The sequence below is a fragment of the Entelurus aequoreus genome, linkage group LG02 (assembly GCF_033978785.1).
Source record: "Entelurus aequoreus isolate RoL-2023_Sb linkage group LG02, RoL_Eaeq_v1.1, whole genome shotgun sequence".
NCBI lineage: Eukaryota > Metazoa > Chordata > Actinopteri > Syngnathiformes > Syngnathidae > Entelurus > Entelurus aequoreus.
Genome location: NC_084732.1, coordinates 85,833,458 through 85,845,759, shown reverse-complemented (window position 1 = coordinate 85,845,759; position 12,302 = coordinate 85,833,458). Strand labels below are relative to the sequence as shown.

The 12,302-nt window shown below is 39.5% G+C and overlaps 1 protein-coding gene across 8 annotated transcripts in view; it reads right to left on the bottom strand.

Moving 5' to 3' along the window:
- Positions 1-12,051, bottom strand: part of LOC133640136 (liprin-alpha-1-like) — a 93,869-nt gene extending 81,818 nt beyond the window's left edge. For 4 of the 8 annotated variants that reach the window (XM_062033700.1, XM_062033701.1, XM_062033705.1 and 1 more), the window contains exons 1-2: positions 11,072-12,050; positions 5,060-5,329 (exon numbers count right to left, since the gene is read on the bottom strand). In XM_062033700.1, coding sequence (XP_061889684.1) covers positions 5,060-5,329 — 270 coding nt within the window. In that variant the 5' untranslated portion in view covers positions 11,072-12,050. Of the gene's footprint in view, positions 1-5,059; positions 5,330-11,071 lie in introns of all 8 variants that reach the window. The other 4 variants (XM_062033699.1, XM_062033702.1, XM_062033704.1 and 1 more) reach the window with 2 other exon arrangements.
- Between the last annotated feature and the right edge of the window lie 251 nt (positions 12,052-12,302).

The following is a 12,302-nucleotide window of genomic DNA, read 5'->3' as shown; positions in this document are numbered from 1 at the left end:
GGCTGGCGAAGGTTAACAATGCTGTGCTAACGACGCCATTGAAGCTAACTTAGCAACCAGACTGCACAGAGCTATGCTAAAAACATTAGCTCTCCACCTACGCCAGCCAGCCCTCATTTGCTCATCAACACCCGTGCTCACCTGCGTTCCAGCGATCGGCAGAAGGACGAAGGACTTCACCCGATGCGTTTGGCGGCCCGGAGACGTAGGAAGTCAAGGTGAAGTCGGCGGCTAGCGCGGCTAGCGCGGCTAGCGCGGCTAGCGCTCCAACAAAGTCCTCCTGGTTGTGTTGCTGTAGTCCGCTGCTAATACACTGATCCCACCTACAACTGTCTTCTTTGCAGCCTTCATTGTTCATTAAAAAAATTGCAAAAGATGTCCAGAATACTGTGGAATTATGAAATGAAAACAGAGCTTTTTGTATAGGATTCTACGGGGTACCATAACTTCCGTTACTCGGACTTCGTCACGCGCATACGTCATCATACCGCGATGTTTCAGCCGGATATTTCCCGGGAACTTTAAAATGTCACTTTATAAGTTAACCCGGCCGTATTGGCATGTGTTGCAATGTTAAGATTTCATCATTGATATATAAACTATCAGACTGCGTGGTCGGTAGTAGTGGCTTTCAGTAGGCCTTTAAAAAATGTGTCTCCTCAGTTCCCAAACGTTTACTGAGTGTTGTTAAAAGGAAAGGCCATGTAACACAGTGGTGAACATGCCCTTTCCCAACTACTTTGGCACATGTTGCAGCCATGAAATTCTAAGTTAATCATTATTTGCAAAGAAAATAAAGTTTATGAGTTTGAACATCAAATATCTTGTCTTTGTAGGGCATTCAATTGAATATGGGTTAAAAAGGATTTGAAAATCATTGTATTATGTTTATATTTACATGCAACACAATTTCCCAACTTATATGGAAACTGGGTTTGTAAATAGATTTACTGTACAGATAAATATATTGCACTTTTGCATATGCATTTACGTTTACGAATGTATGTTATATTGTCTTTATTGTCCAGCGAGTTAATCTGTTTTTGTGGGGAATTGAGGGGATTATTATGATGCGTTCAAGAGTCTTATGGCCTGAGAGAAGAAACTGTTACAGAACATGGAGGTTCTGCTACAGAGGCTGCGGAACCTCATTCCAGAGTCCAGCAGTGAATAGTCCTTGCATGAAAACATAATCAGATCTTCCTGAAAGTATTGTTGGCGGGTCGGGGCGTCGGGTGGCACGCAAGCATCGTGCGTGCCGGCCGACTCGTGTGAACACTACGGTTCACAGGGGGCGAGGGCCCGTTTAACGCTGCTCGCAGCTTTAATTGTTATTATTGTTCTCTTACTTTGGGCGCATTTCTGAGGCCCTCAGCATACATGAAAACTCCCCAAATTTTACACAGATGAGACCGGTAGGGGTCTAATCGGATATTTTAGAGGTCTTGAAACTGAACTGCAAAATTCGGCCCAATAGCACCTCCTTTTAAGTTGGAAAAATTTAGCAGCTCGTCCTAGAATAAAGTATAATCACAAAAATTGCTGAAGACGTCCTTCATGACAGGACGCACGTAAAAGTCTCAAGAACCCATGTCTGAAAACAAACAGGAAGTCGGCCATCATGATTTCCGTCCGCCATTTTTCGGCAACACAAAGGGGTCATATTTTAACAAACTCCTTCTAAGGACTTTGATCAAATAAGTCGCGGTTAGAATTAAAGACAATACACATAGCTATGATGATAAATTGCGAACAGATTTTGCCTACGCCATAAAATGTGGCCGTAGCCTGGCGCCAAACTTTGCTGCAATGGCTTCTGGCTATTTTAGACAAAATGTTAAAAACTCAGCTTCACAAACTCAGATCTTGATCCTAACTGGTAGAAATGATGATGCCGACACCCTGAAGTCCCCGATGAGTAAGTACCTTTACATATCTATTCATAGTGGGCTGGTCCTGGCGGCAGAATCTGCCCCACGCCACCACCAATGGTCATTTCTGCACTTTAGGTCATCAAAGACAGATACTTAAACTGATGGACTTGATGATAAATTGCGAACTAATTTGTTTTATGCCATAAGATGTGGGTGTGGCATGGCACCGAACTAAGCAACTTTATCTTTTGGCCTGTTTTCGATGAAAAAAAGGGGTCGTACTTGAACAAACTCCTCCTTGGGACTTGGGCCAAATGAGTCGTCGTTAAAATGACAGATACCAAACAAAGAGAGGATGACAAGTTGCAAAACACATTTTGCCTACGGCGCCTATACCAAAAGATGTGGGCGTGGCATGGCACCAAACATTGCGCTGATGGCTTTTGGCCACCTTACACGAAATGTTAAAAACTCAGCTCCACAAACTCAGACCTTGATCCTAACTGGTAGTGAAGTGCACTATTCGTAGTGGGCAGAGCCTAGCGATGAAAACTGTTCCACCCCATCGGCCATCAAACTGTCAATACTTTACTTCAGGTGATCAGCTATCTTTCTTTACTTACTTAAAAATGTTGATGTTTGATCATGGCTACATGTTGATATCACATCCAATGGCGCCATGTGGGTGGAGCATTTAAGACTTGCCCAACAACACAAAACTTGATTAACTCAGCTCCACAACGTCTGACATTGATTATATTTGTTGTGTATGATGAAAGTTTTCATCGGGCATCGGGAAGGATGTGACCACATGCGTCATGCGTGCCTGCAGACTTGCGCCAAGCCCGCGGTGCAAGGGGACGAGGGCCCTTTCAACACTGCTCGCAGCTTTAACTATTATTGCTATGATTATAAATATTACTTAACTTGTGGTTTATTTGTTACTAAATTATATCCAGGTTTTTTTTAATTACAATTAAAGTTGAAATTTCCTAGTATAATAAATACTCCATCCATCCATTTTCTACCGCTTGTCCCGTTCGGGTTCGCAGAGGTGCTGTAGCCTATCTAATACTCTTGTTTTCAAAGTAATGAATATTGTGTAATTAATTGTGATTACAATATCAATCAAAATAATCATGGATATTATTTTTGACATAATCGTCCAGCCCTATCATAAATTATCTCTCTCAACTGGACAGAAGAAGATTGAGGGTGTATTCTGACGAGTCGGTACACTTTGACATCCAATTTAGACTCAGGAATGGCGAGAACGACACGAAAAGATGCTTGGTCACCTCCCTCACCTCCCCCCGTTTCCTTGCGATGATTATGAGTCATTCCTTATCTAAATGGGACTATATGACAATCATAGCAGTTGGCATCTTAATGACAACAGACAATATTGACTACAGTAAATTAGGTTTTGTTATGTTTGTTGACTCTCATAAAGTCTGCAGTGAGTAATAATCAGTGATGAAGAAAAAAATGCGAATGTCGTGATTTATCCATCCATTTTCTACTGCATGTCCCTTTCGGGGTCGCGGGGCGGAAGGCGGGGTACACCCTGGACAAGTCGCCACCTCATCGCAGGGCCAACACAGATAGTCAACATTCACACACTAGGGCCAATTTAGTGTTGCCAATCAACCTATAAATGTGCCCTTTAAGACATTACTTGTGTACAGTGACGTGCAGTCAGGGGAGACAGGTGAGGCGGGGCCTCACGTGCCATCATGGAAAGAAAAAAAATGTAAAAAGAAAAAAAATTAATTAAATTGTTGTATGTATCCAGTGATTATACTATAAAGTTATTTTCCATTTAACTTCACCAGTTTTTGATTATTTTTATTCAAAATCGCTGAATTTTCACATTTTCCGTTCAAATACTGAGAAGAGACTTGCGGTGAGTCACCAGCCAGTTGAGCCTCACCATGGATTGCGCAATGACTCGGCTAACTGCTGGCCTGCTGTGCATTGAGACCGTATTGCTATATGAATTATATTATACATTTCCATAGTTTAGTTAGCTGAGGTATATAATGTACAGTGTATTTTGTCAACAACTGTATGTGTGTAACGTATTTCTTGTGCTGAGCAATCATAAAACGGCTGCAAAGACGCACTGGGTGAGGCTCGCAGTAATCCCGCCTCCTGGTGGTAGAGGGCGGTAGTGATCCCAGAGATCATTCTTGCGACTACTCGGCTGCAGAAGAAGTGACAACAAGCAGCAACAGTTAGCAGCGGTCGTTTATTTTTTTCCTCTCGTCTGAACTTTTAACATTGAGGATTACATATCTAAAATAAAACAATTTTCTAAACGGGACTTTCAATCGAAGCAGGAGGTAATAATTAAAGGAAGATCTCCATCGAGACAGAGAGACTTTTAAAACTGAAGAAAGATAAGGAAGACTTCTATAAACAAGTTATCGATGCTTTTGTTCAAAAGGAGCGGCGCATGGACTTCATTTATAAGTAAAGGTAAGACAATAATGTTTTTTTTATTAAATGTGCTTTTTTGTGTGCTACAGTTTGTATGTGTAAAGTTAAAGTTAAGTTAAAGTACCAATGATTGTCACACACACTAGGTGTGGTGAAATTTGTCCTCTGCCTTTGACCCATCCCCTTGCTCACCCCCTGGGAGGTGAGGGGAGCAGTGGGGAGCAGTGGGCAGCAGCGGCGCCGCGCCCGGGAATCCTTTTTGGTGATTTAACCCCCAATTCCAACCTTTGATGTTGAGTGCCAAGCAGGGAAGAATGCTGGTATGAGCTTTTAAACATAACCCGTTAACTGCTGCCAATCAAATGGTGAATAAGATACTCTTTAGGGTTCACATGTTTGTAAATCTGACTGTGATGAAGTCAGTGCCTCACCAGCCATGAACCTCACCGCACGTCACTGCACGTGTATATTAAAACCTTAATAGAAGTGTTTGGATGTTTTTAAGGGCTTATAGGCAGAATAGAGCGGCTCCAATAGGCTCCATTGTAAGCGAACTTTTGATCGCATTTATCTAATAGTTAGAACGCAAAAAAATACATCCATCGTCATGTCCTTTATAATGATTGTGAACGATAGGAAAAATTCCATATAAAGTGCAGTCCCCTTTTAAAGTAGCCTACTCGTAAGTTGAATTATCATCACTGTGTTTGTGTGTAAACATACACAGTTACACTTTCACTTACTTGAGGTAAAGCAGAGTTGAGTTGTCTCTGAAGAGAGTCCCTTTCATGACTGACTTCATGCAGTTTACCCTGAGCCAAGCCCAGAGTTTCTTGAGTTTCTCTCAGAGTCTCCAGAAGACGATCCCTCTCCTCCAACATGGACACCATCAGAGACTCAAAATGACCTTCAGAGTCTGACTGTAGTGGGGAGCCGGAGGCTTGACGGCCAGCGCCACCTCCCCCACTCGGCCCTTCTGTCTCACTGATCGTGGGCATCACTTCACACATCATCTAGAATCATTGATTGGATGAACAAACATTTTAATATAAATGCAAAACAATAAAATAAGCTTTATTATTTCCCTTTCAAATGTTAATGGCAACATACTAAATATGTGAAATGCCCAGTGTAAGCAAATGCTTTTTAAAATGCAAGGGGAATATAACAGGCTGGTTACTAGAAAGCCTCATTGTAAAATCATAGACACATATTGCAGTGCACATGTGATGAGGCAATACAATATACTCCTACAGCCGTTTCCTGCCATCCCACAAATATTATGCTGTGAACCTGTACTTGGCACAATGACAATTAAGTTGACTCTCGCCTCTAGTTTTTTTCTGCAGCCACAGAAAAAGTTAATAGGAAAGAGGATCAGATAATTTATAAAAAGATTCCCACTCCTAAGAAAAAGTATGGCAGAAAATCAATAATGCAAGTAGAAGCATAAAAGCAAAGTATATTTTGCATCAGTGAGCATTTTAACTAGAGACAAATTATTTTATTATAAGGCTAACTAGACAATTAATCCTGACAATTGTTCATGTTCTAAAATCACTGGACAGATGTGACAGTAGAAGTTTAAAAGGTTAAAAATGCATTTGCTAGGTGATCTAATCAACACAGCCTAAGGTCAACAAAACAATAAGTATTGCAACAGCCTATTGACAAAACACAGCCATATCAGCTGAAACTACTCACTGGTGAATGCTACAGAAAAAAACATTGCCCAGCTAAAACAGGTCTGCTTTAGTTATGTACAAAAAATAATGTATCTCTCAGTTACACGATGTAAAACCCTGCTACATTAGTAGATTTATTCAAAAAAGTAGCCCATCAACAGAGGAAGGACATTCAAAAGAGTTGCTAGGACTCTGTATCTACAACTTGGTCCTTCAAACGGAATGCTCAACAAAAGTCTGTAATCATGTGAATTGGATTTTGCATAACTGCTAGGATAACTTAAACCAGGAACAAGTAGGTGGCAACAGGAAAACTGTCAGTTCTATATTGCCAGACATATTAACAGAATGCTTTAGTTAGTTGTTTGAACAGACCCTGAAAGGGGAACTGCACCTTTCTTTAAGAAATATTGCCTAAATTTCACAATCCTTATGAGAGACAAGAACAAATGTATTTTGTGACAGATGTTAATGCATTTTAACTTGTAAATTTTGTAAATAAAAGTCCACTTACAATGGAGCCAACAGGAGCCATTATATCATTGTGTCTATTCAGACCATAAACCCTATTGGGTTTTATGGTCTGAATAGACACATAAAAGCACCAACAATACTCCATTTACATTTTGTGACCTGAATATTAACCAAGTATTTGTGATAGTGTTATTATAAGCGCTAATATTTAGCAACGCATTGATTGGAGAGAGGTAACTTCCTTATGCTGTTGTATTGACATCTTAAGCTGGTGAGTTGCTTCCTTGCCTTTGAGCTTGTGAAAGTTAATTCTCAATGATAAATAATGCCTCTCACCTTGATAGTAAAATGATGTGGACATAAACTGGAGTTGGACATCCAACTTAAACCCCAAAATGGCAAAAAAGCCCCGAAGACGCTTCTCCTACCCGCCCCCTTTTTTTTGTCTTGGCAAAGATTATAAATTAATTCTTCAGCTAAACGGTAAGATATCAACAACCTAACAGTTGGGGTATCCCAGTGAGAGCAGACATTGTACAGTAAGTGATGTTTGATTATATTTGTTGGTTCTCAGTATGTCTGCAATGAGTTGTAGTCAGTGTTGTAGTTGAAGAAAAAAGTGAGCGTTACATTTGTGAAATTAACACACCGCCGTATGTTAAAGGGGCTGGTTACAACATTTACACAGATACCAGGAGGGCGCTAACTTTCCAGTGTATTTTAAGCGGTATATCCCGACCTCTTTTGGCTTCTCTTCCGGAAAAAGTACGTACGTAACACATGCATGCGCATTAGCTTTGGGTGTTGTAAGCTAATGATAGCGATTTTGATAGCTAGGGTTAAAATGTATACTCTATCATAACAGCAACTTCTCTTAGACTTTTTTTGTATGTGTGCACACGCTCTATGCGCAAAAATGCTGACCAAACAGGGTGACTGCCGTAAACACAAATCATTTTACTTGGCCGGTAAAAAATTTTTTTTTTACACAAACTTAGTAATTGTGAAAAATAGACAGTTTTAACACATATGTTTTGCTAAACCACTATTGATAACATAAATGGTGTTCTTGTAACATTATTTGCTTTGAAAAATTTAATTGTGAGCAAGTTGCAAACAGCTCCTTTAAAATTAGTAAAATACTGTAAACATTAAATCTTATAAATGTGCCGGTTACTACATTACCAGTGGTGGGCAGTAGCCAAGCTATGAAGCTTAACTGCATTCCCCAGTAGCTTGGCTATTTTCCTGAGGGAACTCTCCTGAAGAAATCAATAAAGTACTAACTATCTATTTACTTTTTGAACGAGTACCGATTCCTGTAGCTTAGCTATTTTTAGACCCATGTAGCGAGGTAGCTTACATCAAAGCTACAAGCTACTACAAAGCGAGAAATGTACCGCTAATCTGGGGGGGGGGGGGGGGGGGGAGTGATAAAAAATATGGAGAAAATATTGGTTGAGGTTCGGGCAAAACATTACGGACAGGCCAATTCATAGGCAAGATGGGGCAGGTCATTGAACCAGGAAGGAAAATCACAACACACGAACCGTGTTCAAGCGGACAATTGAAAATGATGTTTCTTTCAATGATGAAGACAACATTCAGGAAACTCACAATGCATCTCCCTTTGGATAAAGCAAGGCCCAAAACATTAATTTTAGTTGTGTTTATTTGTAAGCCCAAATCAAAAATGCTCTCGACATCGAATACTAATTTAAGAACCCACGTTAAAGGTGAGATGAGTTCATGAAAAGTTTTACTGCACATTAACTTATCAACTGTTCCCAAACAACACACAATTCATTGTTTTTTATGTCAAGATCTAGATAGATGTTTTTATTTACAGTAGGCAGAGAATACCATTATAGGGGTGGGCCAAAGAAAAGGAAAAATAAAATAAATACATATGGTGGGTTGTGGGGACCCCCAGAGAGAGTTGAAGAGTGTCCCCAGTTAAATGGCATATTTTTAATAGTAATTGACTCTTATTGGGGCCATTTAGTTCAATATTTTTTTTCAAGACGGCGCCGCTGTAGTTGTCAGGAGCTCTGTGCTCTTGTGTCATCTTTTTGTGTTTCCCTCTTGTTTTCATGTGTTATTATATATATATATATATATATATATATATATTATATATATATATATATACACACACACAGGTATATATAGTTTTGCCTTTTGGTTCGGGACACTTTGGGACTGTGTGACAAGGGGTGGCACTTTTGTGACTTCTGCTGTGCTTTTTTGTGGACTTCTGGATCTGCCTCCCGGGAGCCTTTTGGCCATGGAGACCAGCTGCTGGGTCTCTGCCACACCAGAGTCCGTTTGGAGAGACTGGAGAAGATGCAGATGAAGCACTGAGCGCCGGGATGGACAGGCTTCACAGTGTCTTGGCTGAATGAGCAGGTATCGGACACCTCAGTCTCCTTAGACGCATCCTTGCCATCCATGCGGACTGGACACTGAATGTCCTTTGAGTTCTTTGATGTTTCCCACATGTAAGAGGGATGTGTGCTATGGCTATAAGTTGTTTTTTCCCTTGGCCTTTAGTCTGGACCCCCTCTCCAGGGGCCCAGGTTTAGACCGATTTTTTACCTGTATCTCACCTTTTTTGTAAGGGCCGCCGGAAGTTGGCAGACCTGTCAGCGATCCTTTTCTGTCTCCCTGTAATGTTTGTCTGATCTTGAATGGGATCGTGCTGAAAATTGTAATTTCCCCTCGGGGATTAATAAAGTATTTCTGATTCTGATTATTTCTGATTCTGAATATGTACACTCTCAGTTACATTCACATTATTACCTTTAATAATAATTTGAAATGTAGGAGTTGGGGAGGAATTTCATTTTGTTAAGACTCTGTCCCACAGTCAGGAAAATATGTTTACTTTATGTTTAGTTTTATTGATTTTTGTTTATGTAAAGATGTAGTTTGTAATTTATCTTTTGTGAGAGAAATGTTTTGCACTTTTCCTTTGGCCAGGTTGTTGTCATCTTGCCAATGCAGTTTCTGTTGAAACAGTAATTTATCCTGTGTTGAAAAGTATTCATTTGAATATATTTTAAGATGTTTTTTTTATCATTATTATTGTTTCACTGCCTTTTATTTGTTTCCTGCGTTTTCCCGCTCATTTTGAACATGGTACTCTACTTAAAAGAAATGTTAAAATGTTAAAAAGACAGACAGAGGGTATGTTTCTTGTTTTTGTTTATTATAATAAACAATAAACTGAGCATTTTTTCTCTTGTTTGGTGGAAAGTTGTACATTAAAGGTGCTGTTTGCAACTTCCTTGCAGTAACATTTTCTAAGGCAAAAAATACAATATACATATAAGAAATATAAGAACACCACCTGCTAGCTTACACCATGAGTGGTTTAATGGAACAAGTGTATGACAATTGTCTATATTTTTCACAATTACAAAGTTCATGTATAAAATGTTTACCGGCCCGAATAAAATGATTGGTGTTTACGGCGGTCACTCACCTAGTCTTGTCAACACGTATGCGCAGTGAGCGTGTACACACATACAAAAACAGTCCAAGAGAAGCAACTAACAATTTTTCAGTCATGCTGTTATGATAGAATATACATTAAATGACAGCTAACATTAGCTATCAAATTGCTATTATTAGCGAACAACACCTTAAGCTAATGCGTGTGCATGTCTTACGCACATACGTAATAACGTCATTATGTACGAGAAGGCGTAAGAGGGCGGGATATTACATTGGAGAGTTAACACCCTCAAAACATCTGTGTAAATGTTGCAAACAGACCCTTTAAGTTATCCATCCATCTTCTGTTGCTTGTCCTTCTCTGGGTCGCGGGGAAATTATATATATATATATATATATATATATATATATATACATATATATCTGTAGCAAGCTACTTTTGCCATGTAGCTTGCTCCAATTCTCTGGGGACAGCTTCCCATGGAGTTTAACTACATTTAATTAAGGGTAACTAGTAGCTTAGGTTACTACATTTCTGAGTAGCTCAAGCTATACATATATACCTACAGCATGTATATAAAACGTTGATGGAAGTGTTTGGATGTATTTGAAGCGCATTATAGGCAGAAAGGAGCGACTCCCATAGGCTCCATTGTAAGCTGTATTTTTCTTGAGTTTATAATAGTTAGAGAGCATAAAAAACATGTGTGTGCTTGTATTACTTAAGTATCGTGAATGGTAGGCAACATTTTAAAAAAATAGTGTAGATCCCCTTTAACTATATATTCTGGTAATTTTGGATGACAAGTAAATAAACATAACAAAACAGATTTTTACTACAATTAACATGTATCAAAACACAACAGGCAGACAAGCAAACTAAACTTGATTTACTGGAAACAATATAACACCAGTGCTTAACTTTTATACACCGAGCAGACTAAAATGCAAAAAGCAACAATTTATATTTTAAAATCTGCATCATTTAGCGACATAGATGTTGGATTTTTTACCCATGTAGTAACAAGCCAACCACACTTATCATACATTGTTAGTGGCACATTATTGAAGCCAACTACTGTTTTAGTGGCAATTATGTACAGGAGTATATGTAAATAATGAAGTAATTCCAAATACCTTGACAAATCTTCTATCTCTCCACAGGCTGGTCAACGAAGTCCAGGTTCTCCAATAAGAGCACCGACAGATTATCACATATACGGAGACATTCAACTCTACAGTTCCCTAAGACAGTGTAATATATTAAGGCTTTTGATGTATATTCAACTGCAGACAAGGCCTTAAAGTAAACCGATTCCAGCTTCGGCCGGCTAACTCAGCGATAGCTAGCTAGCATTAGGCAAGTGAACTTGTGATTCGATGGTTGCATATCTGGACTTCAAAGTGTTTTCTTTACTTCATAGAAAATCAGCTACTTTTAGAATACATATATTTCTAAAGGCTAAATTGCTTAAAATAAGTAGTTAGCTATGATACGGCGACGTGGAAACAGCGATAAGACTGCTAGCCTTTGGCTAATTTAAAGCAAAAGTCTTTTGCTTTAAATCGGTTTGGAGTCAACAGTTAGCCGGCGTTAGCTACTAGCCAGCAGCTAGGTGGCTAACGCTTGCTAATTTGCTAACGACACCGAGTTGACTTAGCTCGAACTGCACTTTGTATAAAAGTGGACAAAATGTCAAAATGCCTTAAGTCCATCTGCCAGACATTTTCCAAAGTGAAAACAAATAAAAAAAGACACAAGTTAAAAGTAAGACTTTGAAGCTTGACCAAAACGATGAGTCTGTCAAGTAACGTTAGCGCATTAGCTAACATTAGCTTGCGGTCGATTCGGAGGAGTCGCGTCACCACATCCTAGCTCAACTCTTTTACTCCCCGACAGCGTTGCCCGTTAGTTAGGTTTTCGTCGAGTTGGACAATCCAGTTGTGGAATATACCACATTTGTCGAATTTCCTGTCTTTTAGCTTTTGATCTTTCGGTATTTCCACATTTAAGGTCCGCTAGTCCGGTCTTTCCCTGACGCCACAGCCTGCCAGCTTGGGCAGTCGGGAGAGCCAATGGTTTGCTCCGGTCGCTAGCTCGTTTCATTAGCCTGGTACTCTGCTGAAGGACAGTCCTCTGCGGGAAAGCTTGACAAGAGGAGTTAGAAATAATCTGACTGCTCTATGGTACTTCCATAACTAAAATGTCAGCATTTTTAAATGTGACACAAGTACATGTTTGCACAATGCAGCGGCTACCCAAGTTTAAAAAAATGTATTATTATTTAATTGTGCCAGATTTAAGTCGACAATATGCCAGTAACCGATCTTAAAACATTACATCATGCAATGTCAACAAATGTACTGA